At 40.6% G+C, this 25,198-nt stretch overlaps 1 protein-coding gene across 3 annotated transcripts in view; it reads left to right on the top strand.

The window, feature by feature from the left end:
• Positions 1-25,198, top strand: part of EPB41L4B (erythrocyte membrane protein band 4.1 like 4B) — a 180,832-nt gene that overhangs the window by 123,113 nt on the left and 32,521 nt on the right. For all 3 annotated transcript variants that reach the window (XM_063326273.1, XM_063326272.1, XM_063326274.1), the window contains exons 19-20: positions 7,886-7,953; positions 21,419-21,523. In XM_063326273.1, the coding sequence (XP_063182343.1) occupies positions 7,886-7,953; positions 21,419-21,523 (173 nt within the window). The remainder of the gene's footprint in view (positions 1-7,885; positions 7,954-21,418; positions 21,524-25,198) is intronic.

Below are 25,198 nucleotides of genomic sequence, written 5' to 3'. Positions count from 1 at the left end.
CTATAGTCCTGACTTAGAGACCAAAAAGTTGTAAGTTGATGGTGCCGATCACTGAGCCCTGCATGTGGTTTAGAGTTATAGAGCAGCAGGAAGCTAACTCGAGTGAGTTTGTTTATTTGGTGAAGATAGAAATATTTATGTGCCATTCTGCGAGCTGGAGAATCAGAGTATAGTGTGCATGGGGAAGCTGGACGCTGAATCCAGGAGCACGCTGCCGTAGACACCACCGGTGAGAAATGTGAGGAACCCACACACGACTGTGGGAACCTGTGGTTTGCACAGGGCATGCCATACAGTATCTGTAGGTCTAGGCAAACGAGTAGTGTTTCACAACACACCTTTCAAACTGTGCCGCAGGGATCTGACACCTTCTTGCTGACAGACTGCGTATCACAGTTCCCACATAATTAAGCTCCAGGGGAGCACTAAACACTGTGAAGCAACTGACATCTTCTTTTTTATTTTTTTCTTCCTTTTTTTTGCATTTATTCCAGACTTCATTGAGAGGGAGTGGTATAAAGCAGCAGTAAGGAGCTGCCAGAATACAAAAGACCAGCTCTCCCTGGCATTTAAACCCCTTTACAGCTTGCATGAGTCAGTGCTGATATGCTGTGATTGAGCAGATGACTTGTTAGTATCACAAAGAATCCCTTTTGCCAAACAGTTCATGGCCCAACTGATGGAGGAAAGATACCAGCAGGTTTTGGTTGCTATTTATATCCACTTTGGCTCCAGGCAAATCCTAATTATCCTTATAATTAAGCACAGGCTCCTAAGCAAATGTACAGCTATCTCAGCAGGGTTTTTTCTTTTGGTGGGCAGTGTGTGTTGTGTTCTAATAGTTTGTCTTCTACAAGTGGTGTTTGTATTCTCCACCTGTTACCCAATGTTTCCTAAATCCTTGGATTGATGTAGGTCTGGAAGTTTAGCACAGGGAAGGAACTGCCATCCTGTTTCTCATAGGTTTCTACGGCAGCTGATTTTTTGTGTTGCCCACATCTTTCCCTGTCTGCAGACAAGATGAGGCCAAGCTCATTTTTAAGATACATTTTTGCAGTGAAGTTTATGGAAGACAAACAGGTGACATTACCACTGAGCTGTTCCTCACTGAACATTACAGGTTGTTTGTTGAGAAAAAAGTGGTGGGAAAAGGTAGTTTTGAGATGCAGAGGTATCTACAAAAAGCCATTCACTTCTGCTTTCTCAACCCCAAGGGAAACTCTTGGCTGGTGAAAGGTATCTTCCATCAGCCAGGTTTGGGTTCTTGAGCAATTGATTCCCCTGCCTTGATTCTCAGTAAACAAAGGGACATTTACACTGAACAAAGGGACATTCAATCCTCTAGCCCCTTTCACACACTAACTTTCTTCACAAGCTTATACATATGTAAATTTTTAGGCCAGGTCGATAGCCATCTTTTTTTCCTCCCTGTCCTAGAAACAAGTACAGACCGATAATCATGTCAGTTTGCTTTAAGTATTGCCAATATGTGAGTAAGTGCAGGTTGCTGGTGCTGTCTAGAGTTGCCTCGAGGAAAGGACTGGACTGTGGTACAGCAAATGGCTCAGGACATGCATGGGTGCAGGTGTCATCCTGCAGCCTTGTGCTCTCTACATAAATGCATGCCATGACTGCAAATGTAAACGAGAATGGGATCTATGCATTATTTATGGTAGAAAGGGTGCATAAGTGAGGTGACTCGCAGTGCTAGTCTATCTTAGCTACATTTTTGATGATTCGTTGGTGCTGTCTCCTTTAAGGAAAGATTCAAGTGTAAGGACTTGTCAACTTCAAAGTCCAGGTGCTTTTGCCATGTATTTCTAGAAAAAAATCGCTGTCTTTATGTGAGCTGGTCTTTGGAGCTTTATTCACTTAAGGGGATCTGGATTCAAACCCTAATCAGGTCACGAATGAAAATAGAGTAGGTGAGGGGAAGACACTTGAGGATTTATAATCTCATGCGATCTTTCTTATAATAGGACTTAAACAAATCCTTCTGGATCTCCAGAGGAGTTCTTAGCTTTCACTAGATGTTGACTTAAGTACCTTGAAAGGATCAGCTTTTCCAACATTTTAACCTCTTTCCATCATGAATTAGATGCTGTTTGCTTCCCTTTCCTCCTTTCCTCCCTCCCTCCACCCGTCCTTTTTCACAGCACAGAGGTACTGCACAATTTGACAGTCTTCACACAGAGATCAGAAATGGAATTATGTGAGTCTAACAGGTCACAGCTGAGGTGTTCGGGCTGTGGGGGACGCTTGAACAGCTCCTTATGTACACGATGCCTTCCTCGCTAAAGCTGTTGCTGTTTGTTAGTCACCCACTTGGATGAGCAATGAACTCACTGGCAAATTCCAGGCCAAGTAAAAAGAAGCAACTGCACTGGGACTCTCGACTGGAACTGCAACATCGCGTCAGTTATAATTGCTCATAACAATGGAATTTAAAAATGGCTCAGCTTCAAATCCTCGGTGTTCAGTCACTACAGGGAAACAGGTTTGCTCAACTTTAAAAGCAAGAATACAGGAATTGAAAGGTGTCAGAGGTATAAAAATACAAGATTTTGAATGTGTGTGGGCCAGAATGATCAATATATGATACATGGCAGCTCATTAGAAGTGTGTCAGCAATGAGGCCTCAAAGTCAGGGAAGGAGCTGAGGAAATGATGCAGCAGCCTTGCTGAGGTACAGAAGGGGAGGGAGGATTTAGATAAACAGAATGTGGGCAAAGGGAAATGTTTAATTTATTCCCTGGGATACGGGAGGCAAATGTGGCATTGGTGGCACAAGACTGTGACAACACATTGTGGATATATCAGCTATGTCTCCTAGCTGGCATGTCTGTAAGTGCTAGTACATGATGAGACAAGTATTGTTAATTGCGGTGATGTGTAGGAGCCCTGCCATAGCCCAGGAGACACATGGTGCCAGGCCCTGTTCAGTGGGAGAAAAACAGAGTAGTCTGTTCCCAAGAGACCTAACTATGATGCTTTTCTGCCTGAAAGGATACATCTGACGTATGAAATCACTAAGGTAGGTTTACCTTGGCAGGGCGTTCTTCCTGATGATGTGTTGCTTAGTCTGTATTATCTAATCAGATCAGGCAATGATCAGCGTGGCTGACAAATGATAAAAGTGTTGATGAAGAGGTGAAAAATCTGGTATGCTTCAGGCCTCCTTAGCATCGTTACAGAGCCAGTAAATACAAAAGTATTTCCAGGCCACTGCAGTAAGAGCCATTGCTTCCTTACCTTTGAAGATGTCCAAACACATGAGAGCTGTGTTGCTCCTCCTTCCTTTCTGTAACTGGGAACTTTGTGAAATTGCTAAATAAGAGACATTGTGTGTTTCATATGAGCCTTACAGATCCTTGTCTTTCTCAGATGAGAATCTGACACTCCCCTTTGGCTGCAGTGATCAGATTATTCATACAGTCTTTTTTGCTGATTCAGGATATCCCTATTGTGGACTAGACGGGGTGAGAGCCGCCGCAATGCCCCTTGTGATGGCGGAGAGGCACAGAGGGCACTAGCTCCCCAAGGTGCTTGCTTGAGTTTCAAAGAACACAGCCTGCCTTGCCCAGCGCCCCGCTGGAGGATCACCAGCCCACAGTCCCAGCCAGCACTAGTCATCTGTGCAGAAGCACAGAAGGCTACAGCCAAAGTTGTGTCTTTCCGTTGTTCTCCCACTTGGTACATGCCCAGTGCATCCAGTTCCCATTTTGAGGTCCCGTTCCTGTCATCTAACTTTTCCTTCAGAATTAAATAGGAGCTGCTGTTCACTAGGCAAATCTAGCCACTGGGGCTTATGAATTCATACATGGCGTTCCTCCCACGGGCCAGAAAGTGTTCCCAACCCTGATGGAAAGTTCAACAGGGTCTGACGTAGCATCCTTGGAGCATCCACCCCCTCTCTAAGGCTCCAAAGGACCTGGCTGCCGGGATAGCAGCAGGGGTTATGGGTGCTCATGAGTCGACTGAAAAGCAGTCAGGATCAGCCTGGCAGACCATAGGTTGATTGCTTAGGCAGCTGTGGGCAAAACTTGATATTACTTAGATGCTTTTCTCCTCTTTTCATCTTTTGGTGAAACTAGTCTTTCTTAGCAATCATCTATGAAGAGAGCCTGTACAATGACATTTCTGTCATTGTATGACAGAAGGCATACATGCTTCTTGTCTCTAGTATGATAAAGTAATCCTTTACCTTTGTTTCTAACACCATCCAGAAAGTTAATGGCATATGAAATTGAAACATTAATAATTTTTCCTTTGCTCTGGGCCCCGAGAAGAAAAGAGACTGGCATTATGTGGATGGATTATATGGATCAACTTTTAATTGTGTTTGTTTTGCAGTCTGGTAGCCAGAAGAGCCAGCTTGTTTTTCTTTGGGTAATTATTAAGTGAATCTGCTTCTGTATAAATGAAGTTTCCAGGTCTGCTATGCCCTGAAACCTCTCCCTCTCAGAGCAGCAGCCTCTGGGTGAGGGGAGAATCTGCTTTAGTTAAGGAGATCTGAGCAGCTCTATGCTGCTGCCTCTGTCCTCCTTACACAGCTCAGTGCTGGGTTTTCTGTGGGCGACAAAGCCTCTGCCCGGCTCCCCATATACATTCCCCACCAGGTGTCTACTGCCAGCCTTGGCTAAATGCCCTTGTTCCACTCAGGGAGGGCATCCTGCAGTGGAGCCCGAATCCTGGCCCTAACATATGCACTTGTTTTCAAATGAAGGCAAGCCATCTGGGAATTATATTGTGAGAGTTGTGTACAAGTATAACCTTTGTTTAACATCTTTTCAGTAAGGGCTGAGGAAGTCCTTGTGTGGTTAGTGAGTGTGATTTGCTGAGTTAAGAGGAAAAATAAAAGAAACATACTGTCACCTGATGACTTACTGGCCTCCTCCTGAAGACAAACAAACAAACCAAAACCCAGCAAGCCAACAAGTAAAGCAAGGGCACTACAGTTCCTGATGTCTGAGGCCCTTTGCAGAAATGTTTGCAGGTGCAACATTTTCCCATGTCTGTTCATCCATGGGTATGGAGGAGAGGCATAGGGCAAGGAGAATTAGCCCATCCTTATTAACGTGTTAGCCCATCCTTATTAACGTGTACCTGCCAATGCACACCCATGGCACCCAGTGTGCATGCCTGCATCACCTGAGGCTGTTCAGGCCCCTCCATTTCTTTACGCACTCCCTCTCTCCCTCCAGTTTAGAGTGGGATTACTTGCTCACTGGTCTGCAGTACTTGCTTATGAGTACAGAAGTATTTTCTGTTCTCTAAAGCATGAGTAATAACTGAGCAAATTAATACCAGGAGAAGTTCCTCAGGATGCTGATCATGCCATTTAGGAATACATCGCTTCTTGAGATGCAGGCTTAGCCTTCCAACGCAGAGAAAGCAGAAGAGAGTGGTAATGTAGTCACAGAGCTAAGAAGCAAAAGGTCAGCTATTAGGGACTAATACAGTGAAGCCCTCTGAACTGGCTAATGAGGTCCGTGGCGAGGTCTGCGGCTTATAGTGTTTAAGTAGGTGGAATTTTAATCATTTCATTCCTGGTTACAGTCCCTGCATTGCATCCTTGATCTCTGTATTCTCTTTTCTATTGTTGCGCTCAAGTGCATCTTAAAATGCAGCTCGATTAATTTGGTGAAAATTGGAATAAAGTAAAATTTATGGTTTTAAAAAGTAGCCAATTTGACACATAATAAGCAGCTAGCTTGTCAGGCGTAACAATAAAGTGTTGTTAAGACATCAGTGTGGAAGAAGAGACTGTGTATTAAGTTTCTGACAGCTGGATTCGTGTTTACAGCTTTCAGAAACCCAACTGCTTTATAAAAAGCATTATAATTTCTGTAGAACAAAGAAATATTACTTCAGTGCTCATCTATGCCAACAAAGAATGATTTTCAATGCTTTCTCTCAATTCCTTAAAAAACATTTTATTTCCTTTCAAGAAAGCACTAGATTTTGAATAAACATTATGCTAGACAGAGCTACTAGAAGACCAGTAAAAAAAAAGCTTTCTAGAGCTGAGCTAAATTTCTTTAAAGTTATAAATTTATCAAAAATAAAAAACTGCACTCCTGGTCCTGAAATTATTCATGGTATTACACTAATTCACTGAAAAACTTCGCTACAAAACATATGGTGGCTGAATTACAATGGTGTGATTGTGTCCCCCTTTTATCTGATTCCTTAATGTTTAGAGCATTTGTCCAGGACTGAGGAAACCGCCGGCTGAGGGAGATTAAACCCAAATATGTAAAAGCCCTATGTTGGCGTGGAGCTTCTCTGGTACCTACTGCTGACCCTGTTCTCCTCTGAGTAAACTAGTTGTAAACTATCTTTCTCTGTGTAAATGAGTCCCCTAAGAGAGGGACAAACCTGCTGATGAGGTTCAGAGGGTCCCTTCTCTGCTGATGTTGTTTTCCATATTAATATACGAGTTGCAACAACTCGAACAGGACGGGTTACAGAGGGACCTCAAATGCTTCCTAACCCATCCTCAGGTACTTCTCTGGGCTGGAGTAAGCCCACGAGTGAGTTCAGTTTCTACCAAGCTCCAAGTGCTTGCAGTTTAATTGCACATATAGTTAATTGTGTGTACAAGCTGGAACAGTCTGTTCCCACCATGGCTGATGCTCTGGTAAATGATGACCTGGGAAGTGGCAATGGGTGTTTTGTTCTCTCTGGCACAAGGGGGAAACAAACCTAAAACTATCACAACTTGGGCAATTTCCCCAAGCACTCGGCATCCCTACTGATATTTTGTCATTCATTGCTAAGGTATAGAAGAAACTCAGCTTTCATTTTGTTTCTTTTTCTCATGAGTACCCTCACATGGTATATATCAGTTTGTGTTGAATGGAAGATCTCACATCAATTTTACAATATTTTTACATGCCTCTAGAATCCTTTGATGTGGATTTGATGATTTTGAAGGAACCTCTCTCATCCTTTTTTGAAGAGGATGATACTGACACATTTAATTCAATTTGATCCAGACTAATGGCTTCAAATTATTATGGTTCAGATATTGAAGAGTGAAAAGTCACTCTGTTGTAGGCCCATACCAGTTCCCTTCTATCCATTTAGCAGAATGGAAATGTCAGAGCCTGCCAAGCCCATTACTGATTTGGAGATACTCTTGTGTCTTCAACCAGTATTTTCTGTAGAGGGGTGCAGTATTGCACTGACACTGGCATTTACACACGGATTGTGGAACCCTACGTCCCAGTTGAAGAGTATAATCTACCAACACCTGCCCAAATTGGGCGTTTCCTGGGTAATCAAGCAATTTTCAAGTAAGTCATTTTGCAATACCAGTATTTTCAACTCTATAGGCAAATGGTATGTGAGAGACAGGACTCTAATTTAACAAAGCACAGTAGTGGGTGAGATTTTCGGTGAATTGCATGTACAGTGTGATTATATGTGGGGGATCCCATTTTTCAGTTAATTTTTCAAAGACTGAATGAAAAGTTGGCATCATTATTTTGAATAGACTACATAAATATTTATTCTACTCTAGTTAAAAGAGCAACTCAACTACAGTATTTTTGCCTGGGTTGATTTTTATTATTTCTTTTCAAATTTTTTCTGAAGGAACCATAAATATCACTGTTCCTTTCTTTTTCCTCCGTTTTCCTTATCCAGCCCCTCCCTAACACTATTGCTCTGCACATTGTACATTGTAGCTCGTCACAGTGAATCTCAAATGTAGGAGCTGAAAAAAAATAAAATTACTATGCCTTTTACATCTGGGCAGAGTAGGCATTTTGGGTATTGCGGTTTTCTGGGATACTTACAGGAATATTTTTTTAATAAACAGATGCATTATCCTAAGTGTATAGATGTTGTACTAAACTTTGGCTCCTTCTTTTAACAGGCTGTGAAAGAAGAGACGTCTTTTGTAAATCCCAGTAAGACCTCCAGCCTGCAGGACCCTAATGTAAGGTCTGTTGCTTCTTGTCTGTAGGGAAAACATCAAATAAATGCATGATAGAGTGAGGCATTGTCCAAACATGATCTCAAACAGGGGTTACAGGTCAATTTGCTCATCCCCAAGTAAAGGTCACAAGCAATGACCTGAGGAGAAGGTGTCTGTCAGAAGGGTGCTTATTTTATATATCAGATATAGTTGAAGAATTAATAAAAGCTCAACTTTAAAAATCAGACCAAGTGTATATATTTAAAGAATTGATAAAAGCTGAGGCAAAAAATCAGGTCTAGTGACAAACCTAGAAAAGCTTATATAAAAATAAGTAAATTTGCATAACTTTTGTATCAGAAACGTGATAGGTGTCCAAACTGGAATATCCTTGTGTTTGCATTTTTCTGATTTGTGCAAGGGTTTGGTTTTTTTTTTGCAGAAGAAAAGGCATTTGGTATGAAGCCTTAAGAAAAATGGCTCATTTGCAGGCAGTAGTGACTACTTTGGATTGTACTGTTTTGTTGATAGTGGATAGTAGTCTTCCTTTTTTGGGGTGGCCATTTTGAAGAGGTATATTAATCATAAACATTATTTAAATGGCGCAGTATGCTGTCTTTCAGCAGGTGGCTAGAGAGGAGGTTACAGCATAGGTATATGGAAATTGCCTGCCTCTGTATGTATGGTAGTGCCATCATTTTGGACATCTTTAGTGCCCAAATCTGAGAGGAAAGTTTGATGAAAAAAAATTATGGATTTAAAGCATGGCAATCACACTGGATGTTAATCAGCTAATTATGCTAGTGTATATGCTATATATATGTTTATGTGTATGTAATATACATATGTACTAGAGTACTAGTCATCTCGTGATTTTATTTTATAACTTTCTACTTGTGACTCTTGCAACTGAAAGATACTTAAGCATCTTATAGAAAAGGCTGGATGGGGGGGTAATGAATTATGTTTGACAAATTAAATCATTCTGAACTCAGAAAGAAACAGTTACAGTTGTGAAAATTTGCCAACCCTTTTTTATGTGTGTATATTTCATATAAGGTGATAAATCAGCAATAGTCTTCAAAAAACATTTCATTCAAAAATTACTTTCTGATCAGATTGGACTAGCAGAGCTGCTATGTTCGCTTAGTGAACCAGCTAACTAGAGAAGAACAGTGAGGATGGTTGGTGGTGCTGAGGCAGGAGACATGAGAGGTGATGCTATTTCTTTCTGTGGCAGTCCCTGGCTTGTCTGCAGTCTAGCTGCGATTCCCAGTTCCCCACACGTCTCTCATCTCAGGACATCCTGCAGAGCTGTAACTTCTAGCCTGGCATGCCATGATTTTCCTATTTGTTTGTCACAGGGGCTGCAAAGTCTACTTGATAGTTAGAATCACCCACTTTTCTCCTGTGCCATTGCCCTTTTTAGATCTCTACAAAACTTTCTTAGGACCACTAAGAAAATTCATCATGTATGTTACACAGTGACCTATTTCTTTGTTTAATAGATATGGGGTTTATGTATTGTCTTTGCCACAACACCCTTTGTTGGGTCGCTGTCACTTCCAGAAGCAGTTCATGAGAATCTGTTTTGTAAAGCCCTGTGTGATTTAGAATGTGGCTAAAGTCTTCTTTTCCTTACTCACCTTTGCTGAACTTCTGCATAACATCTGTAGAAAAGCCTTTCTATTTCACATTTTGTAATAGATTCTCTCCTTCTTCATCATGTTGAGCTGTAAATGAGTTGTGTGCTTTGTGAGGTGAAGTACTATTCAGCATGAGTAAGGATGGCAACCTAGCAAAGCTAATTTTACTGGTTTTTGTTTTGCACACATCCAAGTTTATAAACTCATAAAAGTCACTTTGGAGTTCTTGATATGCAGCAACCTGGTGTATATTTGTGTAATATTTATTTTTATCTGGTTTATGTCAAGCATTGTTTCCTCTACAGTCAGTTGTGCCAAATGAAATGGTATTGTTTTATTGTTTTGTGTCTTATGTCCTGAAGGTACAAATATACAAGTAATCAATGCTCAGGGACAGACCAATTTTAACAGCCTGCATTCAAAACTCAGAGAATAAAGCAAAATAAATTCAGTGACTAACTAATTCTCTTTCTCCTTTAAATGGCTTCCCTTTCCGCAGGGACATATGCACCCTTGCAGAGAGCTAGCATATGACCTGTTTGCCGATAACATCCTCTATAACCTCTGTTTCCTGGACTTGGAGGGACATAAGTGAGCCTTTGCTCTGCTAGGAATTGCATCTGAGTAGAATCAAGAGGTAGTTTATATTGGTCAGACAAGTCACCTGGGAGTTTTTCTCTTCTTTAGTTGAGAAACACACAAGTGTCCTTTGTGAAAAATCCCTCCCTGTGGAATGTAATTTTTATTCCTGAAAGTACCCATGCAGACATTCCTGTAGGCCTGTGCGAATGTTTGAAGAATGTTTGTTTGCTGAAATATCATGCCGGTTGAAACCAGTATCTGTCACTGCTGTTTAACAATACTCCACTCTTTTCATGCAAGGGATTTATAGCGGGGACAGTGACTTCATGTATTTGATTACTGATGGCTGTAGAATGCACTAGCAAAATGCTCTATTTTTTCCAAACCCCAGACATTGGGAAATTTGTTCAGGCTAGCTAGTAAGCAAACATATGCATGTTTGATCGTTAAGTGAAGCATGCGTTGTTCATACAAATGGGGAAATAGAAGGTAAGGAAGAAGGGCAGTAAGTGCTTGTTTGATTAAAGAACTGGGCTCTCTTTGCTGCCATTTTGTCTGCTCGTCCATTGCCACTCTGAAGATTACAATTCTAATGAATTAACTGCTTGGATATGGCCTGTAATCCCCCTGAGCAATTATTTTAGCATCTGCCACGGCAGACTCAATTTGGCTAACAATTGCTGTTGCTCTTTGTAGAATTAGTTCTGGTTCAACTAGTAATTACTCATATGTGTGTGTGGTGTAGCAACTTTCACTACAAGCAGGTCTCTAGTCATTTTCTCGGGCATGGCCTCAGAATGGCGCATAATGTGCTTATGCAAAGTCATCATGTATCAGTCAATTTATTCACTTGTTTTCTGTGTCTGTTGGCAAACAGCAGATCCTTCTTTATCAAAGTAATTTTAAATATGGGGAAAAAGCCCACAGCTGAACCTGAAATTCACTATTTTGTCAGCTTTCAGGAGGGGAAAGCTTGTGAAATTTGCTCTGTCATTTTGTGCACAGCCTGGGAAGTGCAAGGTTTGTCTCCTGATCTTCCTGTTAATAGCTAGCCTGTACACAACTCCTTTCTCCTCCCTGCTTTTGGAGAGTTGTGCATGTGTCTCTATAGCTTTCCCTCCTCTGGAGAGGCTTATTTTTTCCCCCACTTGTTTCAAGTGCTGGTTCCCACATTTAGTGAGAAAAAAGCTGGTGACTCAGTAACCCAAAACATGCTGCAGTGTCCTAGCTTACACTCTCCTTATTCCGCAATTAAGGCTGATATAGTGCACTATGAACTGGAACACAGTCATACATTCTCCTTGCTGACCCTGCTGCTTTGCTGATAACCTCTAGCGGAGCAGCAGATCTGGACAGTGGCAGTAGGGGAAGTTGTACAGTTGCCTCAGCTGGATCCATCCGGGCTGCACATGACAGAGCGCTCAGCTGAACAAAGTCAAACGAGAGCAACTAAGTGGAAGGGGAATTTCAAAAGCAGGTTAAATAGGAGAGCCACGAGTATATTGATAAGACACAGAAGTCCTACCAAGAGGAGTTAGACGTGTCTGCATTACAGCTGTGTTGTAACAGACTTTGAAGCACACAGATTTTCATCAACACCCACATAACAGAGAGAAGTAATCCCAGCTATATAGCTGGGGCTTAAGCATTTTGGACAGGCAAAACATAGTGTTGGTTTATGGAAGAAGAAATACCTGGAAAATCGTGTTATTTATGTATTTGCATTATTTTGGTTTTTTATACTGCCTGTATTGACTCAAGAAGAGATACAGTTAGGTTGCAGTCACCACCTTGCATAGTGAGGCATGCTTTGTTAAGGTAGGTAGTAAAAATATGTTTGTGTGAACATTGGTGTAGTTAGGAATCTGCAATACCAGTCATTTTACAATGATTTTTAATGGTACTTCTTTTGGGATGTAGGACTCAAGTCTGCAAGGGAGGCAGTGATCATGTCAGTCCCTTTTATGACCAACAAGAGGGGTTCATCTTCCAGTAGAGCTAGAAAGCCTTTCTATAACAAAACATTTTCTTCTTTAGTGTTGTAAGAGGAGGACCTGTTAAGGTGCCGAATGGGCCAGAAGGGATTATGAGGAAGTAACTGAGGTGTTTCCCTGTCTATTGGAAACTTCCTTACACCCAGGTATCTAACTCAGTGTCCAGATGGAAGTGTCAAGGGAGAAGAGTTCAGGGAGAATTCACTGACTAGATATCTAATTTAATTCGGGTTTGAGATTACTGCATGTTCTTATGTATAGCTTTGGTAAGGCTCTCATCACTTGCCTCCAACTGGTATTTTTTTATTTGCTTCTTTTAGCCTTGAGAGATCAGAGTTCAGGCTGTTTGCCAGAACATCTACGTAATGAAGGAAGTATAAAAATGAAAATCATAGTCACCCATTTTGTTATCACCTCTCCTCTTGATCAGAGGCCTGGCCTGTCTAGTGATCGGGGATGCAGAGGTTTCTCTCCTGCAGCATATCAAGTGAAAGTGAATCACATAGTTACCTCTTCATATTTTTATAAACCTCACCCATTTCTTAGTAAAGGGATGGGCTGCTAGAAAGAAAACCTCTTGAACTTTCTTTCCAGAAATTTCCCACCTAATTGCCAGCCTACTTCACTTGTTAAATGTAATGAAAATATGACTAACCGCAGAACCCCATAAGATAATTCTTTCCATTATTCCTCAACCTTATTCAAAGCTTTGCCAGACAGGTGCACCATCTGTACAACTTCCGCAATGCCTATACACGAACCTCTCCTGAAAACACTTTGAAGTATCTGTTTTCTCGCTGTCTATGACCACCTGGGTAAACCTATAGAGTGTATATGCACGGAGATTGCACGTGTGCACAGGTTCTCACGTGCACAGTTTGCCTGTATTTAACATAAAGGTCTACACATTTCTTATTTTGTTCTTTTGTTCAAATATGGATGAATGTAATCCCTGGTATAACTCTGCTGTACCAGCTTCAGAAACTCCAGTCTGTGAAGAAGTAGACCATATTAGTACACATCAGGAACTGCTAATACTTCGGAACCAGACAAAATATTGGTTGTTCTCAGGCATGGCCTGTTTCATCTTGGGACAAGTCAGACAGTGGAAATGTTGGCAAAAATGCCTAAAATTAAAGAAAGTTTGATAAGCAACTGAAATTAAATTTGTAAGACAGAAATTATCTGGCGTTTATGAGATTTGCTGGTAATGTACCTTTTCTTCATTGTCACTTGGAGCTTAGGAAAGTTTAGACATGATACATTCTGATTCAAGTGATCTGGCTGAAGGTCTTCAAGAGCTGGTACGTGTAAACACTAGCACCTTCTTCATCATCAGATAAATGTTAGTCATTTTGTGAGTAGCTACTTATTGTTACACGCAGAAGACTATCCAGGTCTTAAAATAGTCAGATACACTCTTTGGAGGTCATGTTTTGAAAAATTGAAATAGTAATTGACATTGTTCTGGAGACATTTTAGTTATTTATTGTAGACTTACAGAACTGTTGATTGGAAGGGACATCTGGAGGTTATCTAGTCCAGTCTCCTGCTCAAAGCAGGACTGTCACCAGTACTAGACCAGGTCAGCCATGGCTATGTCTAGCTGAATTTTGAAAGCCTCCAAGGACGGAGGTTATACGGCCTCTTACTGATCAAATGTGTCAATGGAAGTTCCTGCATTTCTGAGGCAGGTGCCCAAGTGCTGTCAGTGAAGAGCCCTATTCAACGGACAGCACTCAAGTTGGCTCGTCAGTTATTACTGTTCTTGTCACCGTTGCCACTTCTGTTGTGCACCACGTGGTACATTTATGAACTGCAATATTTATTTTCCCTTATAACATGCTTTTGGATTGCTACCAGCTTTGGCATGCTTTACATCCCACATGGTTCAGGATTTGTCTGTGGATTTCTTTCTGTTTAGACCAACTGCTGCATCACCCTTTGTTGATCCTTGTTATCCAAATTATCTCATCTTTCATAGGATTGCAAATAGAAATATTCTTCTTATGTGGGAGTAGGTATAAGCACCAGCTGGTGCTTTGTGCATTCATTTATTCTAATTTTCTTTGTAAATCTTCCCATCCAAAACCAAATTACGCTATTACATTAAGACTAATTACATTAGGAGCTGCTCAACATGTAACATAAAATTAAATGTTATCTCACAGAGCTTGATGATGCTGCACACCAGAAGAGAAGGGTGGAAAATATTAAATTGTATCAAGTTATACAGGGTACAGATGAATCAGGAGAAGTAATTGCAGGCGCTCTTCTGAATGCCCAATGCAGAGTAAGCTTTCCTTATACAGATTGGCAGAATGCGATTCCCCTGCTGTGGCTCGTGCATTTGATGTACACTAGGCTTTGAGTTTGGCTGCCTTTCAATTTACATATGTCCTACACCTTTTCTGACTGACGTGATGGTACTTCTTACATACAACTTTCATGTATCAAGGGAGGAGTGTCACTCAAAGTAATGCCTGCATTCTTGTGCTTTTCCCTTTCCTTTCTTACCTGCACAGACTGTATTAATATTTGAATTATCATCTCTCAGTATCTGAGCTAACATCCTGCTGAAGTACCTGGTGCAGTGTGAACCTCAACCATTTCTTTCAGAGAACTTTGGCTCTCTGATATGACCATATGAGCAAGGTGCAAAGTGTACTGATGTTTGCCTAATCTGTACACATTTTGGATCTGAAACTAACCCCTCAGTATCTGTCTTTATACATACAGCTCCAGGATAGCTGTCCAACAGCATATAGGCATGTGCAGAGGGAGTTTGTTCTAGCTTATCCAACAATACATACTCTGAGCACTGACTTTTTCTATCAGTGATGCTGACTTAGGACTGTTTGGAAACATAACCTAAGACAACATTTTTTTAAGAAAAAAACCCCAACTTTCCATTTTTGTGAGGAAAACTAGGGTTCTGGAGTGGTAGTAGTGTTCTCAGGAAAATGGAATTTACTGTACAGATGCTTATCAGCTGCTCAAGACTTCAAGGTACATGAACTGATTTTTATTTAGCAATTTCAATCAATAGAGACAGCTATGGCCCACAAAGTTCTCTTGGACACTGTATCTAATAGCAGTTCTTACAAAGATTGCAAATCGACACCAGGTCGTCAAGTCTGGGGTCTTATCCATGGACAGTTTCTAGGTAGGTAGCTTCTAAGCATCACATAGCTGAAGTTTTGGACCAGCCATCCAGAGGGAGCTGTGGCAGGAGATTTCCACACTGATGTTTGGAGGCTAAGAATAGTTCATGTCACCTGGAGGATTAAGGACAGCTTGTTTCCTCAAGTCAAAGACTTCAGTTCCCTAGAAAAATAGACATATTCAAATGAACTTTTAGGCAGGTCAGAATTGAAGCTGATCAAAAAATATGTACTTGGTTTTACCTGACATGAACTTCAGTCAACACGGGCAGGTTGTGTTTTCTTAGGATCAGAATGAACTTAACTCTATGAGGCAGAGTCTGAAACGTAACGTTTAAATAACTCCTCCTCATGTATTGTGAAATATTCTTGGGAGACTAAGCACATTATCTATATTGACTCCTTCCTAACAAATATTAATTGCTTTTTCATTTAGTCTTCATCCTCAAAAACAAAACCCATTCATTCTCCAACTGAAAAATTTCAACCGGTGTTTCCAAAACCAAAGTGAATAGCTAAATACACATCAGCCTGGCCTCAATCAGCGGACAGGTTAGTACATCTGCTACTACAGCTTTTTACAGGAACCTCACCCAGTAATTTCTGCGTCAAAGCCATAACTCCAAGCTGAACTCTTGCATACCCTTTGCATGCCAGTCGGCATTAAAGATTGAAGATAGGACACCTAGGTATGTTCTTTGACTTCATTCCGAGTATTAAAGACCTCTTTGACCTGTTGCCTGAAGTCAGATGCTGATGAATTGTTTGTAATTGTATTCTTAATCTTTGAACTACATAGAAAGGAGCAGTACTCAGACCTTTCAGATGAGGTTAAGTTGATGAAATACCCCACCCAAGACACATTTCTTTGTCCATGTCCCTTAAACTGCATCTAGGCTCTTTGGAAACCACAGCATTTATAATGGCTGTCCTGGTTGCTGTATGGAGAGGTAGGATTTGTGCACAGTTTGACCTTAGATACTTTGTGTTGCCCTGCAACATTACTCTCAGCTGGGCAAAGAGAACAGTTTCCTGTATCATCATTATCTATCTGTTGGAACACAGGAGCATCACATTTTCATTTAGACTGCAAATACATTTTCATTACAAGGACAAGGGAGGGGAGGGAATTTTTTCCTTTGAAAGAAGCTTGAGAGTAACTCAAGTGAGGAGGGTAAGGAAAACCCACAAGCTGTTTTTGGATCAGGCTGCTGCTCTGTAGCAAGGAGCTTTGTTGTATGTCTGCAATCCATATACAATCCCAGTTTAAAAAATAAAAAAAATCAAAAAAGGAAAAGCCGTTTTTCATAAAGTTTGATACTGGCAATAGCTTTCAAAAGTCCAAATAATCTGTATTCTGAGAAAAGCTACCATATCAGAGTGAAAAAGCACAGTTTCTTAGCTTCAGATGGCCATAACTTTGGAAAAGAAATAGAACTGAAAAACGCTTAGAGCACAGACTGAGAAAAGATTTGTGTGTTTGTGTGTGTTTGCTTCTCTTGTTATGCTATGTCTTTGATACACAGGAGAACACATCAGCAGTCTTTGGTGGTTTTAAAATTCTGAACTGGATATTCCTGGGGAAGAGAAGTAGTTTTACCCCTTCCGGCTTACTAGGTGCACAATCGTTTGCTCCCACGTGGCCCACTTGCCACGTTTCAGACAAATATGGAGGTCTGCAGGGAGCCAGTTTAGCAGGGGATGAGGAAGGCATGTCAGTCTGTGGCAGCCACGGTACGCAAAGGGGTGGTGCAGGCAGCAGCTGACAACTGCAGGCAACCCTGACAACTAGTGTCCCCATTACAGCTGAGCCAGGGTGGGACGCCCCTGAGTCCCTCGGCACAAACACCTACATCATGTCCCTGCGGAAGTTTCAAGCTAAATCAGTGGACATCTGTGGTTACTTGAAATCGTAGAATCATAGAATGGTTTGGGTTGGAAGGGACCTTAAAGATCATCTAGTCCCAACCCCCCTGCCATGGGCAGGGACACCTCCCACTAGACCAGGCTGCTCAGAGCCCCATCCAGCCTGGCCTTGAACACTTCCAGGGATGGGGCATTCACAGCTTCTCTGGGCAGCCTGTTCCAGTGCCTCAACACTCTCACGGTAAAGAATTTCTACCAGAGTGCATATTTTTTGTGAGCAATTTTGGTTTCAGTAGCCCTGTTGCCTGCTACTCTGCAAACAAAACGAATTTCTTTTTGTTTGGGGGAATCTCTCTCTGGGGCGTGTTCATGTTTCTGTGCAGGCTTGTGAAACGGGCTGAAGCCGGTTCAGTAGAGTGTGCTGGCTGCTGCTCAGGAGTACGCTGGGGCTCTCAGTGCACGGGCAGTTTCTGATGACCTGCCACTGCATGCTGACATTGGTGGTTGTTATTGTCATTCTCACCAGGAAGTGACAGATTTTTGTGTAAGGTGCCAGGTCATTCAGTAACTCTGTCTTGGTTCAGTACCTTCATTTTTATGCTGTAGTGGTTGGATACTGTTACAGGAAAAAGGTTTCTTACGAATAAATGACATTGAAACAGAATCTTGTAAAGGACCTGTAATACACTGCATGACTGCACGTTTTCTTTTTCTTTTTTTTTTTTTTTCTTAAGTCTGAGTCCCGCTGATCCTTCAACACTTCAGGTTTTGTTCAAGCTCACAGAAGTTACTACATGGAGGACTATAAACTACAAATGGTGATATCTGCACGTAATGACTCTGTTTAAACAGCCAAAATAATTACAAGGGTTTTATTCAAGAATCATATCTTTCTGTATAAGATAATATGTTCTGGCTGTAAAATTCAAAAGATAAAAATAGAAGTTATTCTACTTTATAGTTGCTTCTTTTGCAGGAATATCAATGAGATCATTCTTAAGAGTGTGTGATATTAAAAGCCTGCCATTTAAAAAACACAGATGAGGCTCTGAGTTGATCAAGCTGAGCACTTCTTGCATCTTGTTGCTGAAGTGAGAGTAGCAAGTGTTGAGCATGTTCAGACTGGGGAAGAGTGTTTGGAGATGAAACAGGAGCTGTCATGAATGTTTTAGGCTCATGTGGGAAGGTCTAACCTAGAAAGGTTGTAATGAGGGCAAAAATCCAGCTCTGTAGTTGGTAGGATTAGTCTAACATTTCATCTCATGCTCATGGTAGACTGGATTCCGTTAACCTCTTCAGGTGGAGGCATTGCCAGTGCTCCTTTTCATTCAGAGGTAGCTTCAATTTACACCCTAGATAACCTGCAGCTTCTTGAAATGTGCAATTAAATGGTGCTTGTGTCTCTCCCAAAGGCCTGATAAATATTAGGAGAAAGATAGTCACTGCATCCATTCTCTAACAAAAATGATGGCAAAATTTTGTAATAAAGGGAAAGAATTTTTTTCTCTTAAAATTGTATTGCTTTTGCAAAATGAGTGGGATACTTTACTGGTGTGAGGCAAAATACAAGTAAAGTTTATCTGAGCAGTTATAATCACTGAAATAAGAGTAGGTGTGTCTAGTGGTACTGTATCTTGGCTTTTTTTATGTTGTTCACTTGAAAATTTGCAGCATTCAAAGGAAGATAATAAGTTTTTCATCTATTTGTTGGGTTAGAGATCAGGTCCAGTTTTGTTCTCAAACAGTTGAGTGAAATTTGTCATGCGAAAATTTTTTCCAGATGAATTCAGACTTAGAACTTTAAAATGTTTTATATAAATAAATCAGTTTCCTAACTTGCTTTGAAATCATGATAAACTGCTTTAGTTATAAAGTTGCATATTATCTTTTCAAACAAAAATTTGATTTTGGCAATTGAAATAACTGCTTCAAAAGTCCCACCTCCTCCCCTTTTTTTGAAATTGCAAACCATGAGAATGAAAAGGGGGTATACGGGCTTTGTAAAATGAAACTTTTTAAAGGAACTGAAATTATCATTTCAGATTTTCTTTTGTGTGAAAATTTCTGATTTACTTTCGCTACAGATTATGATGTTGTCTTGAGAAATTTGAAGTAGCCATGAATTGGAACTAGATTTGTTACCTCCTCACTGTGCTGTTTCCTGAGCCCCTTGATAGTATTCATGCATTGCTTATTCTTCTTGAGAAAACGTTTTTCAACTCACATGTAGTTGTTACCATTATTTGTCTTCCTGCTTTCACTGGGTTGGTGAAAAGGTTTAAAACTTGTTCCTACTGTCTTAGAAAGGTATTGAAGAATTGTGGGGGCTGCTCATTCAGAGCGAGAATTTCAGCTAATGTATTTCAGAAGGCTTGATCTGGAAATAATGGCATCACACACATTCACATTCCTTGAGGATTTGACCATCAGATCCAGTCATTAAACAAGTCTTAACATAAATATCCTGCTTACGTGAGAACTTGAATTGAAAATGGCTTTGGGTAAATTGAACTAGTAATTTTTTTCAGTTGTCAAAAGCTACCTTTGGTTTAGCACATGGCGTCTACAAAAAGAATAGCTAGAGCAGTAATCCACTCTGAAGACTCACTTGATGAAAATGACATTCACAGATTTCCAGATCATACATACTGACTTCAAGATTAAAGCAAGACAGTTTGGGCTTTTTTCTTCCCTTATCCTCTCCGTATTTGCCAGCCTAAGAAACTCAGCAAAAAGTCTGAAAATCTGGCTGTATTTTTCTGCATTAATCTCATTGCAAATCTGAGGTATAAATGACTGACCCTGAAATTGGAATTTGGGAAGGGGGAAGATACGAATCTTGCTGCTATCTGTGCTGACTTCTTGAAATTAATGGGATCAAAATGCAGAACAAAAATCCTCAAAAGTTGTTCCATGAGAAGTATAACCAGTAGAGTTGGGTTTATGATTTGTATGTGTCCTTTGTACTCTCCTGCTTCCCGTTCCTCTATCTTATGCTCTGTGGCCTCCCCAAAGACTAAAAAACACATAGAAAAACTGAAGATATAATCTGAAGGCTATGGCATCCCAGTACGTTCTGTTGTAGCTGGACAGCAGGTTCAGAAGTTAGCAGAGAGAGTTAATGAAGCTTAAAACCCACAGGCACATCAGAGGGAACTGCAATTGTGAAGATTAAATACGCTTATCTTATTAGGGCTTTAGAAGGCTAATACGATGCAAGTAGACTCAAAAAATTAAACCCAAATTTATAATATTAGAGACAAGATTGTGCCACTTCTGCCAGTTGTGAAATACACCTCAGGGCATGAGCGGTCCCACCAGCAATGAGTAGGGCTGCTTAAGTACTAACTTAGTATCTGACTTCAGATTAGATGGCAGAATACCATTTAACAAATTATTAATCAAGACTTTGAAATTACTCTAATATTTGGCATATTTGTTATGTTTATAGCATTTCTAATACACATATGATGTATTTAATCATAATGTATTGCTTCAAATAAAAGTAGTATTTAAGATAATTCTTGTGTCTTTATGCCACTGAGGCTCACAGTTGAAATAGTTTCCTTCCAAGGTCATGAAGATCCTGTATTTAGTATTTTTGCTATTTGTATTCGAGCCTTAGTTAACTGTACCGATAAATGGCTAAAGAGAAGATCCTTTTATGTGGATCTCCTCCTTCCCATTGCTTGTTTTTGCTCTAGCTCTTCAGTTGTATTTCATGTTCATCTAAAACATGTCTGAGTTCTGCTTTTTTTCTAGCAAGTAAACTTTTCTTGGACCAAATCCATCAGTTCATTTCCCTTGAGTTACTCTTTCAAATGCAGAAGGATAATGTTTAGTTTCAGGTAAAAACTATTTCAAACAGAACAGGTTTCACAATACATGAAATAGTTTTTGTTAAAGATATTTTTTTCTGACATGACTGAATTGCTGGGCTGTTATTAAAATGCTGTATTTTGGAAACAGTGACATTTCCACATGGTCTTTTACATAAGCTCTGTGTAATCAGTTGTTGCTTTTATAAAAGGTATGCAATGCACAGGAGAGTGGGTTTGCACATCCTTTTCTGTTCATGCACACTGGCCTGTGGACTATAAATGGAACAAAAGGATGGACCTCAATGGGCACTTACCACTTTGCGAGATAAATATGTGTTGATGAGTTAGAACTTTGTTGATATGCCTGAAGTAGTTTAAATAAAGACTGTGACACATATATTTTTCTTGTTATTTTTAGAAGTCCAGCTCCAGTGCGACCTGAAACTACGCCATCAACCGGCCCTACAGAAAAGCAGGAAATTAAAGTTTCTCGTGTGAGGAAGTTAACGAGGCAGTACAGTTTGTGAGTAATGTATAGCACTATCTTTATGTTTTTGCCTACTACAGCTGAAAATGAAGGGGAATGCTAATTATTGCTCTAGCTATGCCTTCTGAGAGGCGTGAGAGCAATTACGTGATAATGATCTAATACTGATACCGTTCCTTTCATCTCGAGAATCTTTAAGCTTTTAATACAAACACAAAATTTGCTGTCCCTATGCAGTTGCTAACACTCAGAATTGCAGGCCCGCTGCCTTTTTCCAAGCTTATAGGTTAGGAATTAAAAATCTCTTTTCCACACAAAATGTCAAAGACCTGGTGTGAGCAGCTTCATTATAACCTCATCTGCAAAATGAGGAAAACAGTCTTCAGCTGTTGGGTGGTCAAGCTGTGCCATCAGCCATTCCCTCTCAAAAAGTGCACCCTCTCTCTGTGATTTTGTCACATGCAGAAATTGCTGAGCCCACTATAGCTACAGCCAGCAAAGTTAGGTCACTTAGTCCTGGCAAGAGTGATCTGTGCTTATAGGGCTTTGGCATCCCATTTACGCCTAATTCGTCCAATCTGAGAGTCTCTGGAGATCTGAGGTACTGAATAGATGTGGAAATCAGCTTGTTGATTTGTCCTTCATATGAAAGGACAGACCAGGCCACTAGAAACTAGGGGATTTCCTGAATAGGAAAGGAAAAAAGGGACAATAACTTATTAGTACATAAGCATAAACTTATTAGTTAAAGAACACCGATGTCAGAATGAAGAAAAAAATACGTATGTTTTCTACGCGGAATGGCACCCATTAGTCCCTCCAGCAATTTAACATTCTAGTGTCACTAAATATATAGCAACTTCAGGAAAAGTTTTCCTTCTCTCCAAAAGGATTCTAATAAATATCAATATATAGTTGTTTTCTGTCTCACTATTAAGAACACTAGCTTTTGATGTGAAAAAAAAGTAACAATCTACATCACCAAAACTGAAAAATTATTTAGGAGAAGAAACAAAAGAATGAATCAAATTGAAGCTAGGAGGAAAATGAGCAATAAGCCAAATTGGGTTTTGTCCAAGAGACCGAGACTGACATATGGGAACATACAGCCACAGCTTGGTCAGCAGGCCACATAACATGCTCTCCTTTACCATGATACATCAACCAATATGGTTTGAAAATGAGACAGGAGATGGGAACTGACAACTCAAGCTGGGAAGAGAACCTAGGTTACCTTACAGCCCGCTAATCCCGAAAGTAAGGTGTGACAGGGAACTTGGCAGCGTTCTGTAGGAGCAGTTTCCGGAGATGTGAATGAAGCCTGCTCACTCACCCTGCCCAGTTTAGCTCAGACAGCGGTACGCTTTTCTTGAATAAGACACCACTTCTACTACCTCTTTTTCTACAAGCCAGGGGAAGGAAATCTCCTACACATTTAAAGATCCATCTGAATTTTCAGATTTTGATACTGTAGGTATCAGTCAGCAAAGGAAAAGGTTGTAACACTGAGAGGAGGAATTCTTTGACACTCTTCATATGGCAGGTAATGAACAGCACACAGTGTCTGATCCTGTTCTTTGAGCACGCTGATGTGTAAGGACAGTCAAGAGATTCATGTCCTATTGCAGGTATAGTCACAGGTTTTGTATACTCACTTGGAAAATATTTTTGTTTAAGTTTTAACCTAAACAGTTTGTTAAAATTGGCCCTCAAATACTGCTACACGGCAAACAAAGAGAACAGGGTTATGTTGTGTAGACAATTTTAATATAAAGGATACCTTGGTGATGTTATGTATGCAGAAGCAGAAAATTTCTCATGGGACGATCAAAGTAGGATAAGTTGGTGTTGAAGATAACAAGGCTAGTGAGAAATCAGTTTTTAAGAATCTGGGTGAAAAAAATTGCTCTAGGGTAGGTTAGGGCTGAAGCAGAATCAGCTATTCCTAGATCATTCTTGTCTGAGAAAGTGTTTAGCCAACCTGTTCTTAAAGGGCAAAGAGAAAATCTTTGGGTCAGAGACCGAGCACCTCCCTTTTCTGTATGCAAACAGTTAGGTGGTCCCACGGAGCTGCTGAGCACCTGCAGAACACATGGCCCCACACCTGGGAACGGCACTGAGGAGAGTGTAAATGAAAATAAATGGGAGGTTCTCCTAGATAAAAGGGAAAGGATGCTAGGGGGCACTGAGACTAACGGTACCACAGAGAATTCAGTAGTGCCTGGGAAGAGCAGAAGTTGGGAAGGCAAGAGCTGAAGTAACAAATAGTGTGGTGAGAGGCAAGTGGAAAGGAAAGGAGAATAGATGCAGAGACGTGGGGTGGAAAAGGTAATGATGTTATTACACACATAGAGAGAAGCAACATTTAAACCGTATATTTTTAAAGAAATATATTTAGTACTCAGGAGTAAATTCTCAATGTTTTGTTGGTGAGTTTCTGAGGAACAAGTTTTGAGCATGTCTTGCCCTTGTGGATTTTCAGTTGTCCAGTGTTAGGCATGAGAAACAGCACCTCAAGTGCACATAAACACATGTAACCACGCGTGTCACCTATGCTGTGACTGTGTGTAGGCCTGAAGACTCTACGGTTAAAAATATGGGCCGTGTTTTTTTGTGTTTGTTTTTTGTTGGTTTTTTTTTTTTTTTGTAGACCCAAATTCTGTTCCGTTTAAATTATCTTCTGTCTGGACTGAAAATATGGGAAACGCAAAGAAATAGTGAAGAAGTATTGTGAAAAGAATACAGTGAAGAATGGCAATTCTCAGACCTGTGACTTGCAAGCTAATAGCTCGATGACTGATAAGACTGGACCCTAACCCTTAGCTTTAGTTCCCAGACACTGAGAAACCTTTCTGAACTGGCAAGTTCTCGACAATTTTCCACTTCCTTGTATGCAACAGAGCAGCTTTACCCAGCAAGGATGGGGAGGGTGCCAGTGTATTCCTGCTGAGTGGGGAGCAAGGACTGAGAAAATGTCAGCTACATGTTTCTGAAAGAGAGATTAACTAGGTCAGCAGCCCAACTCTGGCTTGTTGCATTAATAAAACATCTATTGAAAAAGTCCAAAAGATTTTGGATTTTCTTTCCAGCTTTAAAACAAAGTATTTTACATGCTCTGGTGCTGAATTCCATCCTTACCCAGAAGAAATAAAAAATGAAGCATGTAAAAGATAACATTAATTGCCATAGCTTTATACCATGATAAAAAAAATTGTTATCACCCAGACAGCCCACCATAAGGCTGTGTACCCTGTATGTAGTTTTGAAGTACTGTGTTGCCCAGGCATGCTGCCTTCAAGTAGCACCTAACCACGAACAGTTCTGCTCTGGAAGCGTCTGTCAAAGTGGCATGGCAGGCTTCTGTACACTGTGACTACCTACTTGGTAGTTAAAATTGGTGCCATTTTATGATCAGAAGTCATTTTTCTCATCATTTTTCTGTGCACTTTAAACTGTCAAGCTGTAGTCTTTCCTTTTCACACATCATTCCCAGTAATAAAGGTTCTGTAGGTCAAATTGTGACTCTTTACCTCCATGCAATTGCAATTAGCAATTGGAAACATCCTGACTCAGGGATGACTGATCCCAATGATTTGCAGTCAATGGGGCTCTGCAAAAGTAAATGAAGGTATAATATTCTCTACTGGCTTTCATTTAGTGGTGACAGGAGGTGAGATGGAAAGAGCTCAGCTTGACAGCCTAGACGCCAAG

Source organism: Chroicocephalus ridibundus, chromosome 2 (genome assembly GCF_963924245.1).
Source record: "Chroicocephalus ridibundus chromosome 2, bChrRid1.1, whole genome shotgun sequence".
Classification (NCBI taxonomy): Eukaryota; Metazoa; Chordata; class Aves; order Charadriiformes; family Laridae; genus Chroicocephalus; species Chroicocephalus ridibundus.
The sequence above is the reverse complement of the archived record's forward strand: the minus strand, read 5'-3'. Positions and strand labels throughout refer to the sequence as shown.